The sequence below is a fragment of the Lampetra fluviatilis genome, chromosome 16 (assembly GCF_964198595.1).
Source record: "Lampetra fluviatilis chromosome 16, kcLamFluv1.1, whole genome shotgun sequence".
In the NCBI taxonomy this organism is placed as follows: Eukaryota; Metazoa; Chordata; class Hyperoartia; order Petromyzontiformes; family Petromyzontidae; genus Lampetra; species Lampetra fluviatilis.
In genome coordinates this window covers 13,812,106-13,828,247 of record NC_136290.1, presented here as the reverse complement: position 1 = coordinate 13,828,247, position 16,142 = coordinate 13,812,106, and the positions used below count along the sequence as shown (strand labels likewise).

Below are 16,142 nucleotides of genomic sequence, written 5' to 3'. Positions count from 1 at the left end.
TCATCTCAACGCGGGTGAGTCGGCCAAGATGGCCTCTATGAGGAGGGGCTCTCTGGCAGAGGCCTCTTCCGCCAGCGGTGGTGCAAGAAGAGCACTTGCAGGGGCTGCACCTTTATTTTAAAGCAACATTTTTTTTTATATTTTATTGTTGAGCGAGATGGGGTTAGTGGTCACGTCTCGGAGTGGCCCCGTCCGTCGCACGGTCCACGGAATGGCGAGCGTGTGCTGGGCGAGGATTTAAAATAACTACAAATCTGGTAAATCCGTTCACGGTCTCTCGTTTGGTTTAAATAGCGGTTGCGTTTCGGCTGCACAATGCCTCTTCCTCCACCCCCACGCCTCCTCCTCCTGCGCCGCCGTTACAGAGAAGAAAAACCGAGAGAAAAGTGGCCCCTAATCACAGCCGTGTCATTCGCTTCAAAGGCAAAGTCATATTTTAAGCAAAGAGGAAAAATAAATATTAAATCAAGATTTTTCCAGCACCTACCCCGTGGTTTTTGCCAGGCTAATGTGGGCATCGCGTCCCGCGCCACCGCGAGACCTGACGGGGCTGGCACCACCCCCCCCCCCCCCCCGCTTCAGCGTGGCGCAGCCGCCCATTACGCGCAGCGTGCGAGCGCGCCGGCCCTACGCGGTGCCGCCACGTGGGACTTCCGGTGCAGCGGGGCTGTCTCCAACCCTACGGCACCACCACCACCACCAACCATGCGTCTTTGGGGGTGGCGGCGGTGGTGGCGGCGGCGTGGCGGTTTTTGCGAGCCTAGCCGTCGCGGCTTGTTGACGTTTCATCCATCGCGGACGTTTCGTCTGTCGCTCCGCAGGAGCTGCTTGCTCGGAACAACCTGGAGACGCAGAAGGTGGACCTGGTGACGGAAGTGTCCTCCCTCAAGCTGAAGATCACCGCCATGGAGGTGGAGGATGCTGGAGAGGCGCGCCCGGCTGACAGAGAGGTACGGGAGGACGTCTCGCTCGCGCTCGTCTGTTACGTTATCGCCACTGGCCGTTTGTTTGTTTTACTATTTACGAGTCACCGTTAGACCGCGGACCACCTTGCTCGGAAGTAGTTCTGTGATATCCGCTTTTGTGGGCCCGTTTGGCAGGACATCCCAATAGATCTGTCGCCGCCTCGCGACTCGGCACCAGTTGTGCCGATTCGCGTAGAATTGGCGCGAAAGGGATAACAATTATTTACGTGTTCGTATATATATATAACAAGAAGTAAATACAAAGACAGACTCACGCGTGACAAACCACGTTTCACCGAGCTGACCGGGACGCGGAGGTGGCGGCGCGCGGCACGGAGCCGGCGCGACGGAGACGGTGACTGAGACGGAGACTGAGACGGAGACTGAGACTGAGATGGCTGGCAAGCGTGGAGAGGCGGAACGCTTCGGGGCCTTCTCCACGACCCGCGTTCCACACCCCCCTGTGATGATGGAGCATGTGTCCCCCCCCCACTCCTCACCTTCCCGGCGCCCCCCCCAACAACTCTCACCTCCCGACCCCCGTGCCGCCGTCCCGGCCGCCCCCCCGGCAGTGGGTGGAGGGCCTGGTGGGCGCCTTGCAGCTCCAGATGAGCCGCCTGGAGGAGGAGGTGGTGTCCGTGCAGCGCGACGCGGGCGCAGCTCCTGCCCAGGTCGCCCGTTTGCCAAGTGCCGCTCCCCTCGCCGACCCGGCATGAGTTTGGCCCCCTCCTGGTGTGCAGAAATGGTCTTCGGGTCAATGCCCCGAAAATTGCTTGTCAGTACCACCCTGGGTGGCAAATGCTACCAGTGATTTTCCTGAACGGTTTTATCTCCAGATCACAAATCTGTGTGACAGCAAGGGACTCGTGGTAGCTTGAAATAAAAAATATTGCTACCACAGTGTGTTTGATATGGAGAATTGTCATTTTAGAAATGAACAAATAATTAAATGTGATGTGAACCTTCTACATAAGATCAAAATAAATAGATGTGTTTATAAAACATACATTAATACATAGGCGGAGATTTAGCCCATTGTGGACACAGCCCATGGTGCATACTGGAAGCATTTGCCCCCCCCCCCCCAGGTGGTACCGACCAACCCAATTGGCTCGTGGGTGTAAATGGGCGCGATGCGGTGCGGTGCATGGCTAATTAAGCAGCGCATGGTGTGTAATGACTCGCCAAGACCCACCCACCGAGTCAGTCATCCACCAACCCACCCACCAACCCACTCAGCCAGCCTGTCAGCCACCCAGCCACCCAGCCAGCAAGTTCATAAAGGTCACGTTTGTTTATTATTTAATATGTTATTCTAGTTTGAAATTTGCCGATAAAACTACACGGACAAACAAAGCCACGTGGCCGTGTGTATATCTGCCGACTCGTAATGTAACGAGTGTTGATCTGGCTCAGAACTCTTTATCAAAGCCCCTCCTTGGCCTGACAGCCAATACATCGAATCGGTGGTTAGCGCGCCGGTTACCACTGATTGGTCTCACTCGCCGGCGGAATGACTCTCACGGCGAAATAGAGCGTTCTAGACGCGCGGCGGTTCGCTTGAGACTGCATCAAGCATGCGTCAGGCATCTCCATGCAACCAGGATGGCAGAGTAACCGTGTCACATGGTCCGGATCCTGCAATCGGGTGCCCTCCCTTCTCGTCCCACCTTATCTTTCTCTTCCCTCCTCTCTCTCATCATCATCATCACCCTCTCATCATCAACACCCTCTTATCGTCATCATCATCATCACCACCCTCTCGTCACCTTTCCGCTCGGCGCTCCATACTTCGTCCGTCCACGGCTAACGAGTTTTATTGTTCATTGGAACCGCTCATGAGTATGCCAGTCTGTAGATTTGCATCGTATGAGTCTCATCCCTCTGAGCCTCCGCGTGTCTGCCATGGCGTTTTCAGCGACAGTAGAAAAAGCAGTAGCAACAACAGCGAATTCTGGAATATCGCCTTAAATATCCATATCTCTCGCGACGTGACCATCTTGGTCTCTCTCTCTCTCTCACGACCCGGCCGGGCGCTCTCCCTCCCCCGTGGCTACCCTCCACCCGTCTCCCACGGCCGTGGAAGTGTGCGGAGTAACTCCACCTGTGTGCTGGCAGCGTGCGGTTCGTTGTTATTTTTTGCAGACGATGACAGCTGCGATGGGGTCGAAGGTCAGGGTCGCGGCGAGGGCTGTTAAGCTTTCGGCCCACCCCCTCTTCCCAACACTCCTTGCCCCATCCCAGCTGTTGAAATGAGCAGCTGCTATTAGCCTCAAATTGAGTCCATAACAAGCGTTAATTGATAATTGAATTGAAGCGCCGTACCTGTTGGTGGCAGCAATAGGGGGGTGCGGAGAGCGGCGTGGGAGCAGCCGGTCTGCTATTAAATCCGCCTTTAAAATCCCTGCGGTGGTTTAAGATGTTGGGGGGGGGGGGGGGTGGAGGAGTTGGGGAGGGGGGCAGCGGTGCTACGGTTAACGCTCCGCCCTACGAACCCAACCCAGAGACCTGAGTTCAATTCCCAGCTCCCGTTGTGGAGCGAGCGTGCAACTGATTGTGCGTGAATGTGTGAATGCGATTGCGCCGTAGTTTGGTTCGCGTGTGAGATGCCGCCGCGTCGCAGGATGCTAATTCAGCGGCACGGCTGTCACTCCGGCGTCTTGGGTATCCGTGTATGTGTTGCGTGTCGATCTTCATTCGCGACGCACGTAGCCAGCCACGCTTATCGGAGGTGTGGCAGCTGCCCGAGATGCTGCTTCCTCGTGTGCCACTGCGCCTGCGTGCTGCTGCCGGTACCAATTGAGGCCGCTCCCGCCCCCTGACCCCCAGGGCTCGTGATGTAACGGCTTGCTTGTGCGGTGGCTGGGTTCGTATTTTTGGAGTTGGCCCAACATCCCGCTACGGGACCGCAGAGCTTGGACAATTTGTTGGCACCGCCGGGTCTGGCTGCCTCCCCGGGCGCTCGCCTGCTTCCGATGTCCCCCCCGATCACCGCGTGGCGCTAGGAGCCCGACGGGGGAGTGACGTGCAGTTTGCGGGAATGACGCTCGAAAACAGTGGAATTATTATTATGAGTATCGTTATTGCTATTAGTCGGTGGCGGCTGATTGGGGTGGGTGGGTGGAAGAGGAGATGGGGCTGGGGGGGGGGAGATGAGGAGGCGCTCACCGACGCTCGCTCACCGCTTAATGAAGCACTTCTTCAAAACGAGAAAATAATCATTCATCATCGCCGGCTGCGTGACCCCCACGCCAACGCACGGTCCCCCGGGCCACTTGAGTCGTCGCGTTTGCTGGCGGAACGCCAACGGAGCCAAGCCACCCCAATCGTGGAACGACCACCCCCATCACCCCCAGCCCCCCAGCCCCCCATCTCCAGTTTCCATCCCTGACCACCCCCCCCCCCCAACATCTTTACCGCCTCTTCTCCGCATCACACCTCTCCTTCTCCCCAGCCTCCTATTTGTGAAAATAGGAAGCAGATTCAGCTGATTAGCTGTTAAACTGAAACGCGGAAAAAAAAATAACATTTTACGTGACAGTTCCCAGAGATAATGTAATTTTCGCGAGTTTCAAGCGATTAAGACGCGCGTGCGATGTTCATGATTTTGCATCTCATCTCGTGGCTGTCCGCTCGTTCCCAACGCTTAGCGTCATCATTATAGCGGGAAATTAAGCACGGATGAAGATTCTATTTTAAGTGTCGCGGAGATGGAATCTGAGCGCCGCCACCCCCCACTGCTCCCCCCGCCCCCCGTCTCCCAACCGTATCCGTGATGAAGCCTCGGTAATTAGTTACACTCTTGACGCAAAGGTGTTAATTGTTTTGTGTTTGGGATTTCTCCGTAAGTTCGTTGGTGTGCGGTGTGCCGCGTGCGATGCCGATGGCTGTGCAGTGCCACACCGTTGGCTCCGTCCAACAGAATCCCTGCTCATGCATCAACCATCACCACGCGAACTTCGCGTGTCCTCGTAGCAGCAGCAGCGGCGGCCATCGAACAAAGACGATGCTGGTGGTCACCGCATCGTGCTTCTGCGGCCGTCTGGAACGCTCCTCCTTCCGATATCAGGAAGCCAGTGGGAGCGATGCACTTTTAAATCTCGATTGAAAACTCATTTCTTTCGAACTGATTATTGTGGTTAGGTTGTTGTTCTTCCCCCGCACTTCAAATTAGCACGGTTGACTGCGTACGATGTGAAATAAGTTCAACATACATGCATACAGTGTGTGTTTTTGTTTCAAGTTGAAGTGACTAACAAATGCACTACTGGGCACGTGTGTGACATCCCCCGTGTGTGACAACCTCTGTGTGACAACCCCACGTGTTTTTGAGCTTCTCCGATTGCCGAGCGTGGCATCTGTAGTTCTAATGACAACGCCTCTCTTCTCCGCTCCCCATTCATGCCCTTTTTTTCCTTATTCCCAAATCAGTTAACAATACAAATATATATGTATATCTGTGAAATATGCATGCCGACATACACGCAGGCAATTAATGAGATTATTCATTTGTTGGTCGTGGTGGAGAAATATTTTTTATTATTACCTGTAATCCTGGCAGCCTGTAGATGGGGTTGGTGGATCATTCAGATGGAGACATCTGCCTCTATGATAACGTGTGTGTGTGTGTACGCCGAGCTTATGTCTGCCAGTTAATGCTGGTGAGAGTCTGCACTTAGCTGTTAACATTTGATAGGCAAACAGATTCAGCCAAATGGTACCTGTGAAGACGTGCGAGTGAGTGAGAGAGTGAGTGAGTGAGTGAGTCAGTGGGTGGGTGGGATTGGAGTGAGTGGTTGAGCGAGTGAGTGAGTGAGTGGTGCAATGAGTGATTGAGTGAGTAGGTGAGCGACTGAGTTCGAGCGAGCAAACGTGTGCGAGTGAATCGGTGAGCGAGTGAATCGGTGAGCGAGCGTGTCAGTGAACGAGCAGTGCCTGCGTGAGCGCGTGGCACGATGAGCGAGGTGAGTGAATGCGAACGGTCGAGGTGAGCGCTCGCTCGCTCGAACGAGTGAGCGAGCTGTGAGCTGTGAGCGTGCGAGTTGACGGGTGACTCTGTGGCCCAGGTGTTGCTGGGTGAGCTGGGCTCTCTGCGGAGCCGCGTGGCAGAGCTGGAGGAGGAGAAGACGAAGTGTGAAACGAAACTCAGCAGCACCGCAGTGAGAGTCCTAACCCCCCCCCCTCCCACAGCGCGACCCCACACGACCCACCCACCCATCCACCCCGCCCCCCCCGGCACTCCTCAATACGCTCCACTCACCCACTCGCCTTACTCGCCCTCGCTCCATCCTCACTCACACAACCAATTGCCTCACTTGCTCCACTCTCACCTGTTCAACTCACTCACCCCGACATCGCCCACGCAACCACTCGCCACGTTTATCAATAATCGAGGTGGCACGGCGTGGCACAAGATGGCTCGTAATGGTCACGTTCGATCTCTGAGCCAGCCACCACCAAGAGCCTGGATTGGAATCTGTGATTAAACCGAATTCACAAGTGTTGATGATCTTAGCCCATTCACCAGTGACTTGCACAGAGACCCATCGATATCAGAATAGAGATCCAAAGACTTGCGTAGATACCCATAGACTCAGGTAGTGACCCCATAGACTCGTGCAAAAACCCACAGACTCGCACAGACTGAGCTGTGATTTAACCGGTGTATCTAGTGCAGTGAGATGATCTCAGCCCGGTCACGAATGACGCGCACACCGAAAAAAATATATATAATCATCGTGTTAAATTTGTCCCACGACTTAATTTTGGCAAAATGTTTCAATGGTTGAAATATGACGAACACTTCTTTTTTTATGACGGCATAAATAATGTGTGCCCCTAACCGCTAATGCAAGGTGACAGAAAGATGCCTGAGAAGGGGTTCTGTGTGATGTCCCATTCCACAGACCGTCTCGAGACTTCCTCATAGAAACGTCTTCATCTCGCCAGCAACACGTCGCCAATAACAGCATCAATGGATCTTCTTGGTTCTTTCGGTGAAGTCACGTAGAAGGGAAGTAATAAAATAATAAAAATAAAACATAATAAAATATTATTTTATTTTATTATATTATTATATTATTTTATTATGTTTTATTATTATTATTTTATTACTTCCCTTCTACGTGACTTTACCGAAAGAACCAAGAAGATGAATCCCTGCAGTCACGAAAGCTTTAAATCGAAGCATCAATGGATTTTAATTGGGAGCCAAAAGAGAGGAACGTGCTGCACTTCAACATTTTTAATTAGCAACGAAAAAAATAACTGCAGCGCACAAAATCACTTTGGTCTTTGTCTCGGCGCTTTACGCTCTCCTCATCCCGGCTCGTTAGGGCTGCCAGCGCGCTGCCATCGTTGGCAGCGCTATTTCCGAACGGCGCGATGTTCGTGCCCCCCCCCATCTTCCCGCCCCCCCGCTACCGACTCATCGCCGCCGCGACGACGACGTGTCCGCGTTTCACCCCAGTCAAGGTTCATTCCTGGCAACGCTCATCGCTAGACGCCGTGTATTTTTCCTCCGATTATAAAAAGAAAAAACCTGGTCCTTGTCATCGCCATTGTCACATCAGCTGTGTTGTTGCCGCTGTCGGTCGGGTCATAGCGATGCATAGAGACCCATAGAGATACATAGAGACTCATAGGGATACATGGAGACTCATAGAGATACATAGAGATACATAGAGACTCATAAAGATACATAGAGACTCGTAGAGATACATAGAAACTCATAGAGATACATAGAGACTCGTAGAGATACATAGAGACTCGTAGAGATACATAGAGACTCATAGAGATACATAGAGACTCATAGAGATACATAGAGACTCAAAGAGATACATAGAGACTCAAAGTTTTGGCCAATCCTGGCCAGCTGGCTCAACAACTGAACAAACACGGCACCGACGACGACGACGTTGCCTCCCTCCCCACAGGCGGAGCTGGCGGAGCTGCGAGAGCGCGTGGCCACGAAGGAGCGGGAGATCGAGACGCTGCGGCTGGAGCTCGCGTCGAGGCCGCCCGACGCCGTCGTTGCCGCCGCGTGCAAGGGTACGAACGCGCGAGGAACACCGCTCGATCAGTCGCTCAGTCGCTCGCTCGCTCAGTCGCTCGCTCGCTCGCTCAGTCGCTCGCTCGCTCCGTCGCTCGCTCCGTCGTTCCCTTGTTACGTGGAAAGTCCGGTTGTGTAGCCAGTTACCCAGCTAGCTTTGCAAAGGGTAGAGATCCGTGGTGTGCTTTGGCGGCACAGAAATGACACCATCATCATCATCAGGTCACCGCGCATGCGCAGACCGCCGATGGTGCGTATCGTGCACATTTCAGCCACCCAACGCGGCCGAATAAACAAAGTCGCCGATTGACCGAACTCCGCGAACATGTTCCTCAGCCTTGGCCTTTACACAGGTCGTACCAAATGTGTTACATTCTGGAAAACAACAAGAACAATAATAATATTTAATCTTTTGTAAAAACAAAAAAGTGCTGCTTGGGCACGTGTTATTTAGTAATTAAATCACGACTTAAATCAACAGCAACAAAATTGGCCATGGTATTTTGAAATGTTTGGCAATTTATGAAGAGACGATCTGCGCTAATGAGCGTCTGAACGAGCGAGTGGGACGATAACGCGACGGGTAGAATCGAAGGCACGAAGTGTCTCGTGCCCAAAATATAAGATGCAGGCTGTGGAGACATTATATTACATTATCTCGGTTAAATCAGCACCTTAGCATAAAGCACATGGTACCGCTGTGTGCTCTATGAATGCAAAATCGTGGGGTGCTTTTATTTAGTTATTTAATAATCTGCAACAGTTGAGTTCCTCGCCCGCTCGCTAGGGAGGCAACAACCAGACGCAACAACCACACGCAACAACCAGACGCAACAACCAGACGCAACAACCAGACGCAACAACCAGACGCAACAACCAGACGCAACAACCACACGCAACAACCAGACGCAACAACCAGACGCAACAACCAGACGCAACAACCACACGCAACAACCACACGCAACAACCAGACGCAACAACCAGACGCAACAACCAGACGCAACCAGACGCAACAACCAGACGCAACAACCAGACGCAACAACCACACGCAACAACCACACGCAACAACCACACGCAACAACCACACTCAACAACCACACGCAACAACCAGACGCCTCACCATGCAACCGTCTCGTGACCCTTCCGCTGACGAGGAGGTCAATAGGTCATCGAGACCAATGCCACCGCACCCGTCACCTAACGCGAGCCTTGCCCTGGAGCGAGTGCTGCTAACAAGCGCCTAATGAAGGCCGCCAAGACACACGAAGGGGTGGGTGACCAGCACCACGCCCGGTCGCCTTTGTATCCCGAGTGGCGATGTTTACACACCGCACCAGGTGCTCATTTGACGTAGGGGAAGCCCAGGACTGGTTTCAGATAATTTTTGCCGGTGTTGACCAGTGAGCGGGAACCGAACTCGGCTCGCCGGCGCCGTAGCACGGCGCGCTCAAGTTAAGACCAGGGACCGCTTACAGGTTGCACCGGTTCATTTGTGCGGTGAATCCGAGGGAATTACTTGCCAACGCCGCTCATTTCCAGTGCTTCATGAAGGTTTATCTTTAGTTATATCGCGTAGATATAAATGTGTCTTTAAAGGCTTTTTTTCACGTAAGCAAAAGGTGCCAATTAGTTGCTGCTTCAGCACAGGCCGTGTGTGTGTTGGAGAGTAAACCCACAACATTTACCATCCATTTCCACCGCATACCGCACCACTCACCAGCATTGGCCACACACGGGGGATACATTGTAAGGATACATTTTTTAGTTTTGCCAACTGAGGTGGGTAGTGACGAGTTAAACACATGGCCTGGGCTCCTGGCCCCACCTCCGCATTCAACAAAACTTGCACCGAGGTCACGCGTGAAAGCGTTGTACTGTACTTCAAAGTCGCGCGTCCCAGGTAAGCAGGTGTTTGGCCTCCAAGATGTCAAACGCCCGCGAGCTAATTAAAGAGTGGACAAAGAGTCACAGGAAGCGCTAAGCAAGGTCCTTGTGATTTATAACAGAAAATAACAACCGTGTGTGTCGTTGTGGAGAATATAAATAACAACACAGAATAAGCAGACGATGTCTCCATGTACATAGATATCTGTCCCTTCACGGAAAAATAAAAAGTATCCTTTACAGTTTACACAACTCATCGCCTCACGGCCTTCTGGGACCAAATCAACACTTCTGTCATGACTTCACTGCCAGAAGGCCGTGGTGCAGATGGGTTGTGTAAAGTGTAAAGGATACTTTTTAACTTTTATGTGGACAGACAGAATAATATATATATACACAGTGTACGAAGGAGTCATCGTCTGCTTATGAGCATACGAAGTCCCATCGTCACCATCGTCATCATCGTCATCATCGTCGTGAGTACATTTGGTTTCAGTGCCATTCTCATAGCGCAAGGCTATCTATGTATGTATGTTGAAATTCTTTCGCATTGTACGTAGCCCACCGTGCTAATCTGAGGTGCTATCACGACGGAACGCAAGGCGGGCAAAGTCTGCGGCCATTTCACAGTCAGACGGGTGGGGGGAGGGGAACGTTGCAAAGTGGTTTCATCCGATTCGGTGAGTTTGGCAATTCATGATCAAACTTCGCTTACGTTTTACACCATGGTGACGACCCTTTAATGACCCTAGTGTCCAGCCTCAACTCCCTAAATCTCCCTGGAGCCGCCAGGGTCCTAGCTGAGAAACCTGCTGACGTAGTACATCCCGTCGGCAGGGAGCGTGACACGAGGTGGTGGTTGTGGTGGTGCCTTCCTCGTGTCTCTCGACAGACGAGGAAATTCAGAAGATGAAGAGCGCTGTTGAGTCACTGCTGCAGTCCATCCAGGAGAAGGTGAATCGCGAGGCCTCGCTGGGCGGCGACGTGACTGTCATGCTTAACCGGCTTCCGCGCTCGACGATTAGAGAATTTTTCAAACCGATAATATGCCACGGTCGCTGGCGGTCATTTTACGATGAGAATGACATCCTTTACATTTTATTTTTATCGGCAAGTGAATAGTTACCCTTGTAGCAGCTGTCGGGTTTACGGTGCAGTCGGTGAGGCATACGCTTCCCTCCCTAGGACCGCAAGATCTCAGAGCTGCACGAGGCTTTGGAGGCCTATAGAGAGGCGCAGGAATTGGGGGGTCGCCTTGCCCCCCGCGACCGAGGCAGGCCCTTCCCCCCGGCGCCGGAGGCGGCCGAGGGGTCAGGGCCTTCCCATCCGACCTCCCGGGCCACACGTGACCCCTCGCCCTACGACAACAGGTACCCAACGGCGGCTTGACGTGCTCTCGCTCCAATGCGCTTTGCCGTCGTACCCACCGCATCTCCTTGGACACGATGTCCGACGGTTCGCGCCACGTGCTGGGAGCTTGTTCGGGAATTCAGGAGAATGAAGGAGCTGAATTTCCTGGAGGAGCTTCCAACAGGTGGAGTGAAACATCGGACATCATGACGATGCAACTGAGGTTACCGATGTGGCCCCACCGACGCGCAGTCTACCGTCTCCCTCCCGCAGGTCTCCCTGCCGGCACAGGTCCAACAGCCTGGAGGATCTGCGGACCGAGTCCGGCGATAAGGTGGGGCACTCTTTGTCACCATCGCAACACGCCCCATTCCGCACGCTTTTATTTTTCTCCATTGAATTTTTTTTGGTTTGGTTTGTTTTAAGTTAATGGATGCTCGTGCTAACGGTTGTGTGTGTTCATTTGTGATTTGATTTGCTTAACGCTTTGGGTGCGATCGCCGCGCTGCGTCCGTGCCGCGCGCCTGCTTTGTGTTAACGCTCAGCCGTGTGTGCCACGCGTGCAGTGTGTTGTTTGGGAGCCAATGGTGCCGCATCCTGCCGACAAGGTACCACGTCTCGCACCCCCAGTAGACGTGGCAACGTCGGGCTGACGTCACGACGTCTGTGGTTGGAACCGTTGGCCCAACGTTCCCCCAACGTTGGCCCAACGTTCCACGTTTACTGGTGCCCATGCGAATGGGGTCGCCCCGCCCATTGGCAGATAAGACGCGGTTCTGCGCTACGCTGAGTCTCAAGTTCAAGTTTCAAGTTGAATTTGTTCGACCAGGCCACAACCGAAGATTCAATGATGATGGCGGTGATTTACGTCAAGCCTCCATTGATTGAGATCAGAATGAGGATATGTATTGACATTGGAGGAATCCAATGAGCTGTAAAGCTCTTTTTCACAGATGTCCGGTAGGGGCAGGAATGGTTCCCCATTCGCAGGAATGCGAGATTGGCTTCACATGGGAGGAAACCAAGGGCAAAACACTCAAATCCCCGCACAGATGGATTGGAAAAATAAATTTGCTATACTGCCATCTTCGGACCTCCTCGCATACCAAGCCTACAACACTTGGTATTCCCAGGGAGTTGCCCATCCGAGCACGATCCGGGCTCAAATCCCTGCTCGGCTTCCGTCGTCACTGGCCCCCAATTAACGATGACTCCGTTGTCTCGCCATCGTTTCGGTCCCCTGGGGGCAGGCGAAGGCCGGCGCCAACGGCTCCAAGTACCAGACGCTGCCGGCGCAGCGAGTCAGCGGGAACCCCTCAGGGGGCCCGCTGGGCCAGTCGCCACGGACACTCCGCACCACCGCTCAGCACGACGGGGCCTACTCCTACCACGGGTCCGACAGCAGCCTCGGTGCGTGCGTGTGTGTGCGCGTGTGTGTGTGTGTGCGTGCGTGTGTGTGTGCGTGCGCGTGCGTGCGTGTATGTGTGTGTGCGTGTGTGCGTGCGTGCGTGTGTGCATGTGTGTGTGTGTGGAGAGCGATAGGATAGCGGTTAGTGCGCTGCGCTATGAACCCGGCAAGCTGAGTTTGATTCCCGTCCACGGTCAACACCAGCAACGATTATCTGAACCAGTCCTGGGCCTCCCCTAGGTCGACTCAGCCTCAATTGAGTACTTAGTGCGATATGTAAAAACATTGCCACTAGGTCGTGGTGGTGGCCACCCACTCCCTCGTGTGCTGTTCCAGCCCTCACAGGTGCTCGCTAACAGTCTGTTAAGGCTACACTGGGGGATCTTCTGTGCATGCGTGTGTGTGCGCATGCTTGTAGCGTAGTGGTTCTGCGCACTGCGATACAAAACCCATGATACGAGTTTGATTCCTGCTCACGACCAGGAACAGTGGCAAACATCTGAACCGGTTTTGGGCCTCCTCTAATTTGAGTAAATGGTGTAGTTGTCACTGGAGAGACAAAGGCGGTCGGGCGTGGTGTTGGCCACGCACACCCCTCGTGTGCCGTGCAGGCGTTCGCTACACCGTCTGTTAGAGGCCATACGGGGGGCATCTGCGACACCGCGCGATTAAACCTATGGGAGCGACGTCGCCGTGGCCACAACGACGCTCGTGGTCGTATCTTTGAAGTCTTTTTTTCCCGGGAACTAAAAGATTGAAGCCGACGCGAGACCCGTAACCCCAGGCGCGGTCAGCGTCTCCGCGATGCCGATGGCGTCTCGCCGTAAGTTTCCCGTTGTACCTCTTCGGCTCGGCGCTCTCTCGCGCGACGCGAAGCCCCCAGGGAGAGCTTCCACGAGTTTCCCGCTCCGCCCCCATCGTGTCGAGGCCAGCACGTAGTAACGCCCCCCCCTCCCCTCCCCCCCGCGCTATGAACCCCGGCTACACGGGCTTGTTGGATTCCCGGCCATGGCGAACGTCGGTGGTGAGCAGGCCGCCCAGAGCGGGGAGGCAAAAGAGGCAACTTGAGATGAGAGGGCCTCAGGATGGGGGATTAGGTGGCCAATGAATGAGGGGGGCCGCCAGGCGGCGTTCTGCCCTGAGCCTCCGTGAGCCTCGGAACTTTTGCAACCCACACTGACCAGGGTGGTGAAGTATGGGAGAGAAAAAAAAATCCATGAGCAAACATGGCATGGGGTGGCCTTCAACTATCGGTGGAGTGATAATGATCCTACATTTGTGAAGTATATATATAGCGATATTAAGAGGTAATATTTTCTCTTCCTACGGGAATGGTACATTTTTTGCCTCAAGTTTGCCTCTTAAAATCGTTCCTCCTTGCCAGAGGCTCGCAATGCGTCCATGACTTCTGCTGTCCGTGACCTTTGCCGTCCGTGACTTCTGCCGTCCGTGACCTCTGCCGCTTTATTCGCGCGTTACCTCTTAATTGGTTGTGAACCGACTTGCCGCACGGCTATTCACATCCGTTTTCTACCCTCCTCTTGCTCTGCCCCTGGTGATCCCACCTCTCCTGAACCCCACTCCCCAACCCCACTCCCCAACCCCACTCCCCAATCCCACTCCCCAATCCCACTCTTGAACCCCACTCCCCAACCCCACTCCCCAACCCCACTCCCCAACCCCACTCCCCAACCCCACTCCCCAATCCCACTCCCCAATCCCACTCTTGAACCCCACTCCCCAACCACACTCCCCAACCCCACTCTTCAAATCCACTCCTAAACCTTATTCCTGGTAACTACTCCTAAATCCCACTCCTCAACCCCACCCCTAAACCCTACTCCTGATCCCGACTCCTGATCCCGACTCCTGAAATCCTCAATTCTAAACCCTACTCCTCAACTCTTGACCCCGACCCCTTATTCCTGCACTGCCTCTGGACCCCCCCGGATGCTCCGTGTGGTCAAAGATCGTCACCGGAGTGCGAGCGCGCCCGCCCTAGGTAACGATCGCCTGCCTAACAAGCTCCCCCCTCTCCTCGGTGGCGTCGCTAACGAGTGTGCAGGCGGTGCAACCGCACGGAGGCTCACGAGCCTGAGGGATGGGGGCTGGTAGAATTTATGTGCTGAGGCAATTTTTACTCGTACACTTTATTTATTTTGCCGTGGCTTGCTGACCTTTTCTCTTTTTTTGCACGCCTGTTGTGTTTTTGTATCATTTTGTTTCTGTAACTTTGCTGACCCACCCCTACTGGACATCTGTGAAAAAGAGCTTCACGGCTCATCGGGTTCCTCCATGCAGTCTAAAGAAAGATTCTGACTCCGTTGGCAACCCACGCTACGCCACTTCCTCTACCCGATGTGATGCACCCGTCTCCCTCTCATTAACCCCCAGCGCTTTACAAGCCAGAGTCGGTGTGCGTGGCTCTGTGTGGCTTTGTGTGCTTCTGTGTGCCTGGATCTGTGTGGCTCTGTGTGCATCTGTGTGCGTGGCTCTGTGTGATGTCTCGTGCGACGTTCCATTGCTAAAAACATAGAGCAGGAGTGGGAATCATTGCACTTAACCGAGAACTTTGCTATAGATTATATATATCACTATGTAACACTATGACTCTCTATGCAACTCTATGAATCTCAATGCAACTGCGATGTCCTGTGGCTGCCGCCACTGCCGACGGCGTTGGCCTGTGGCCGTCCTTGCAACAGAGCCGCTTGGCTCGGTGGAGCCTCCGCAGCAGCTGGAACAATCAAAGTCTGAGTCCGACCCTGGACTTCTACCGCCACTTAGTGCCCAGACCTGGTCCATAGAGCCGTGCTCAGGCACAGTCGGCAGTGACGTCCGAAAGTATCGCTCGCTCGCCCAGACGAACCGTCAGCCTGCCTGCGCCCGCGGTCGATTTTGAGTGTTTTTTTTATTATTTCCAACCGATGTTTCAGTTTTTGTTCTGACGACAGTTTGCTTCATTACTGTGTTCTGTTTATATTCTTGGTTCTTTCGGTAAAGTCACGTAGAAGGGAAATAATAAAATAATATAAATAATATACATATATTATTTTATTATTTCCCTTCTACGTGACTTTACCGAAAGAACCGATAATATGAATCTCTGCAGTCACAAAAGCTTTAAATCAAAATTTGTGTTCTGTTTGTTTTGCTTTTTGTAATTCTGGGTGACCAGCCAGGCCAACGAAACAAATGAGACTCTATCCTGGTCTCTTGAATCATTACCTGGTTCAACAACATCAACTTGAAAAAATGAGGGTTGAAATTCTTTACGGGATAGCTCTGTCCGTCTGTCCATTTGTAATGGGGGTGGGGGGCGATAACTCCTGTAAAGATGATCTAATTTGAGCAAAACTTTAGTAAATAAGTTGGGTTGCTATTGGCGACTCAGCTGATGGAAACACGGCCACATTGATCAAACTTGTATTGCCACAGCTCGAACACACACACACGAACCAGAGGAAACAATGAGTCACGTACA

General features: G+C 53.2%; 1 protein-coding gene across 1 annotated transcript in view; it reads left to right on the top strand.

Annotated features, from left to right (window-relative positions):
- LOC144936577 (liprin-beta-2-like) overlaps window positions 1-16,142 on the top strand; it is a 47,009-nt gene that overhangs the window by 25,080 nt on the left and 5,787 nt on the right. Inside the window, exons 5-13 of the mRNA XM_078863798.1 lie at window positions 822-950; window positions 6,032-6,124; window positions 7,901-8,015; window positions 10,793-10,854; window positions 11,086-11,270; window positions 11,524-11,584; window positions 11,817-11,858; window positions 12,501-12,660; window positions 14,628-14,660. Of these exons, the coding sequence (XP_078719924.1) occupies window positions 822-950; window positions 6,032-6,124; window positions 7,901-8,015; window positions 10,793-10,854; window positions 11,086-11,270; window positions 11,524-11,584; window positions 11,817-11,858; window positions 12,501-12,660; window positions 14,628-14,660 (880 nt within the window). The remainder of the gene's footprint in view (window positions 1-821; window positions 951-6,031; window positions 6,125-7,900; window positions 8,016-10,792; window positions 10,855-11,085; window positions 11,271-11,523; window positions 11,585-11,816; window positions 11,859-12,500; window positions 12,661-14,627; window positions 14,661-16,142) is intronic.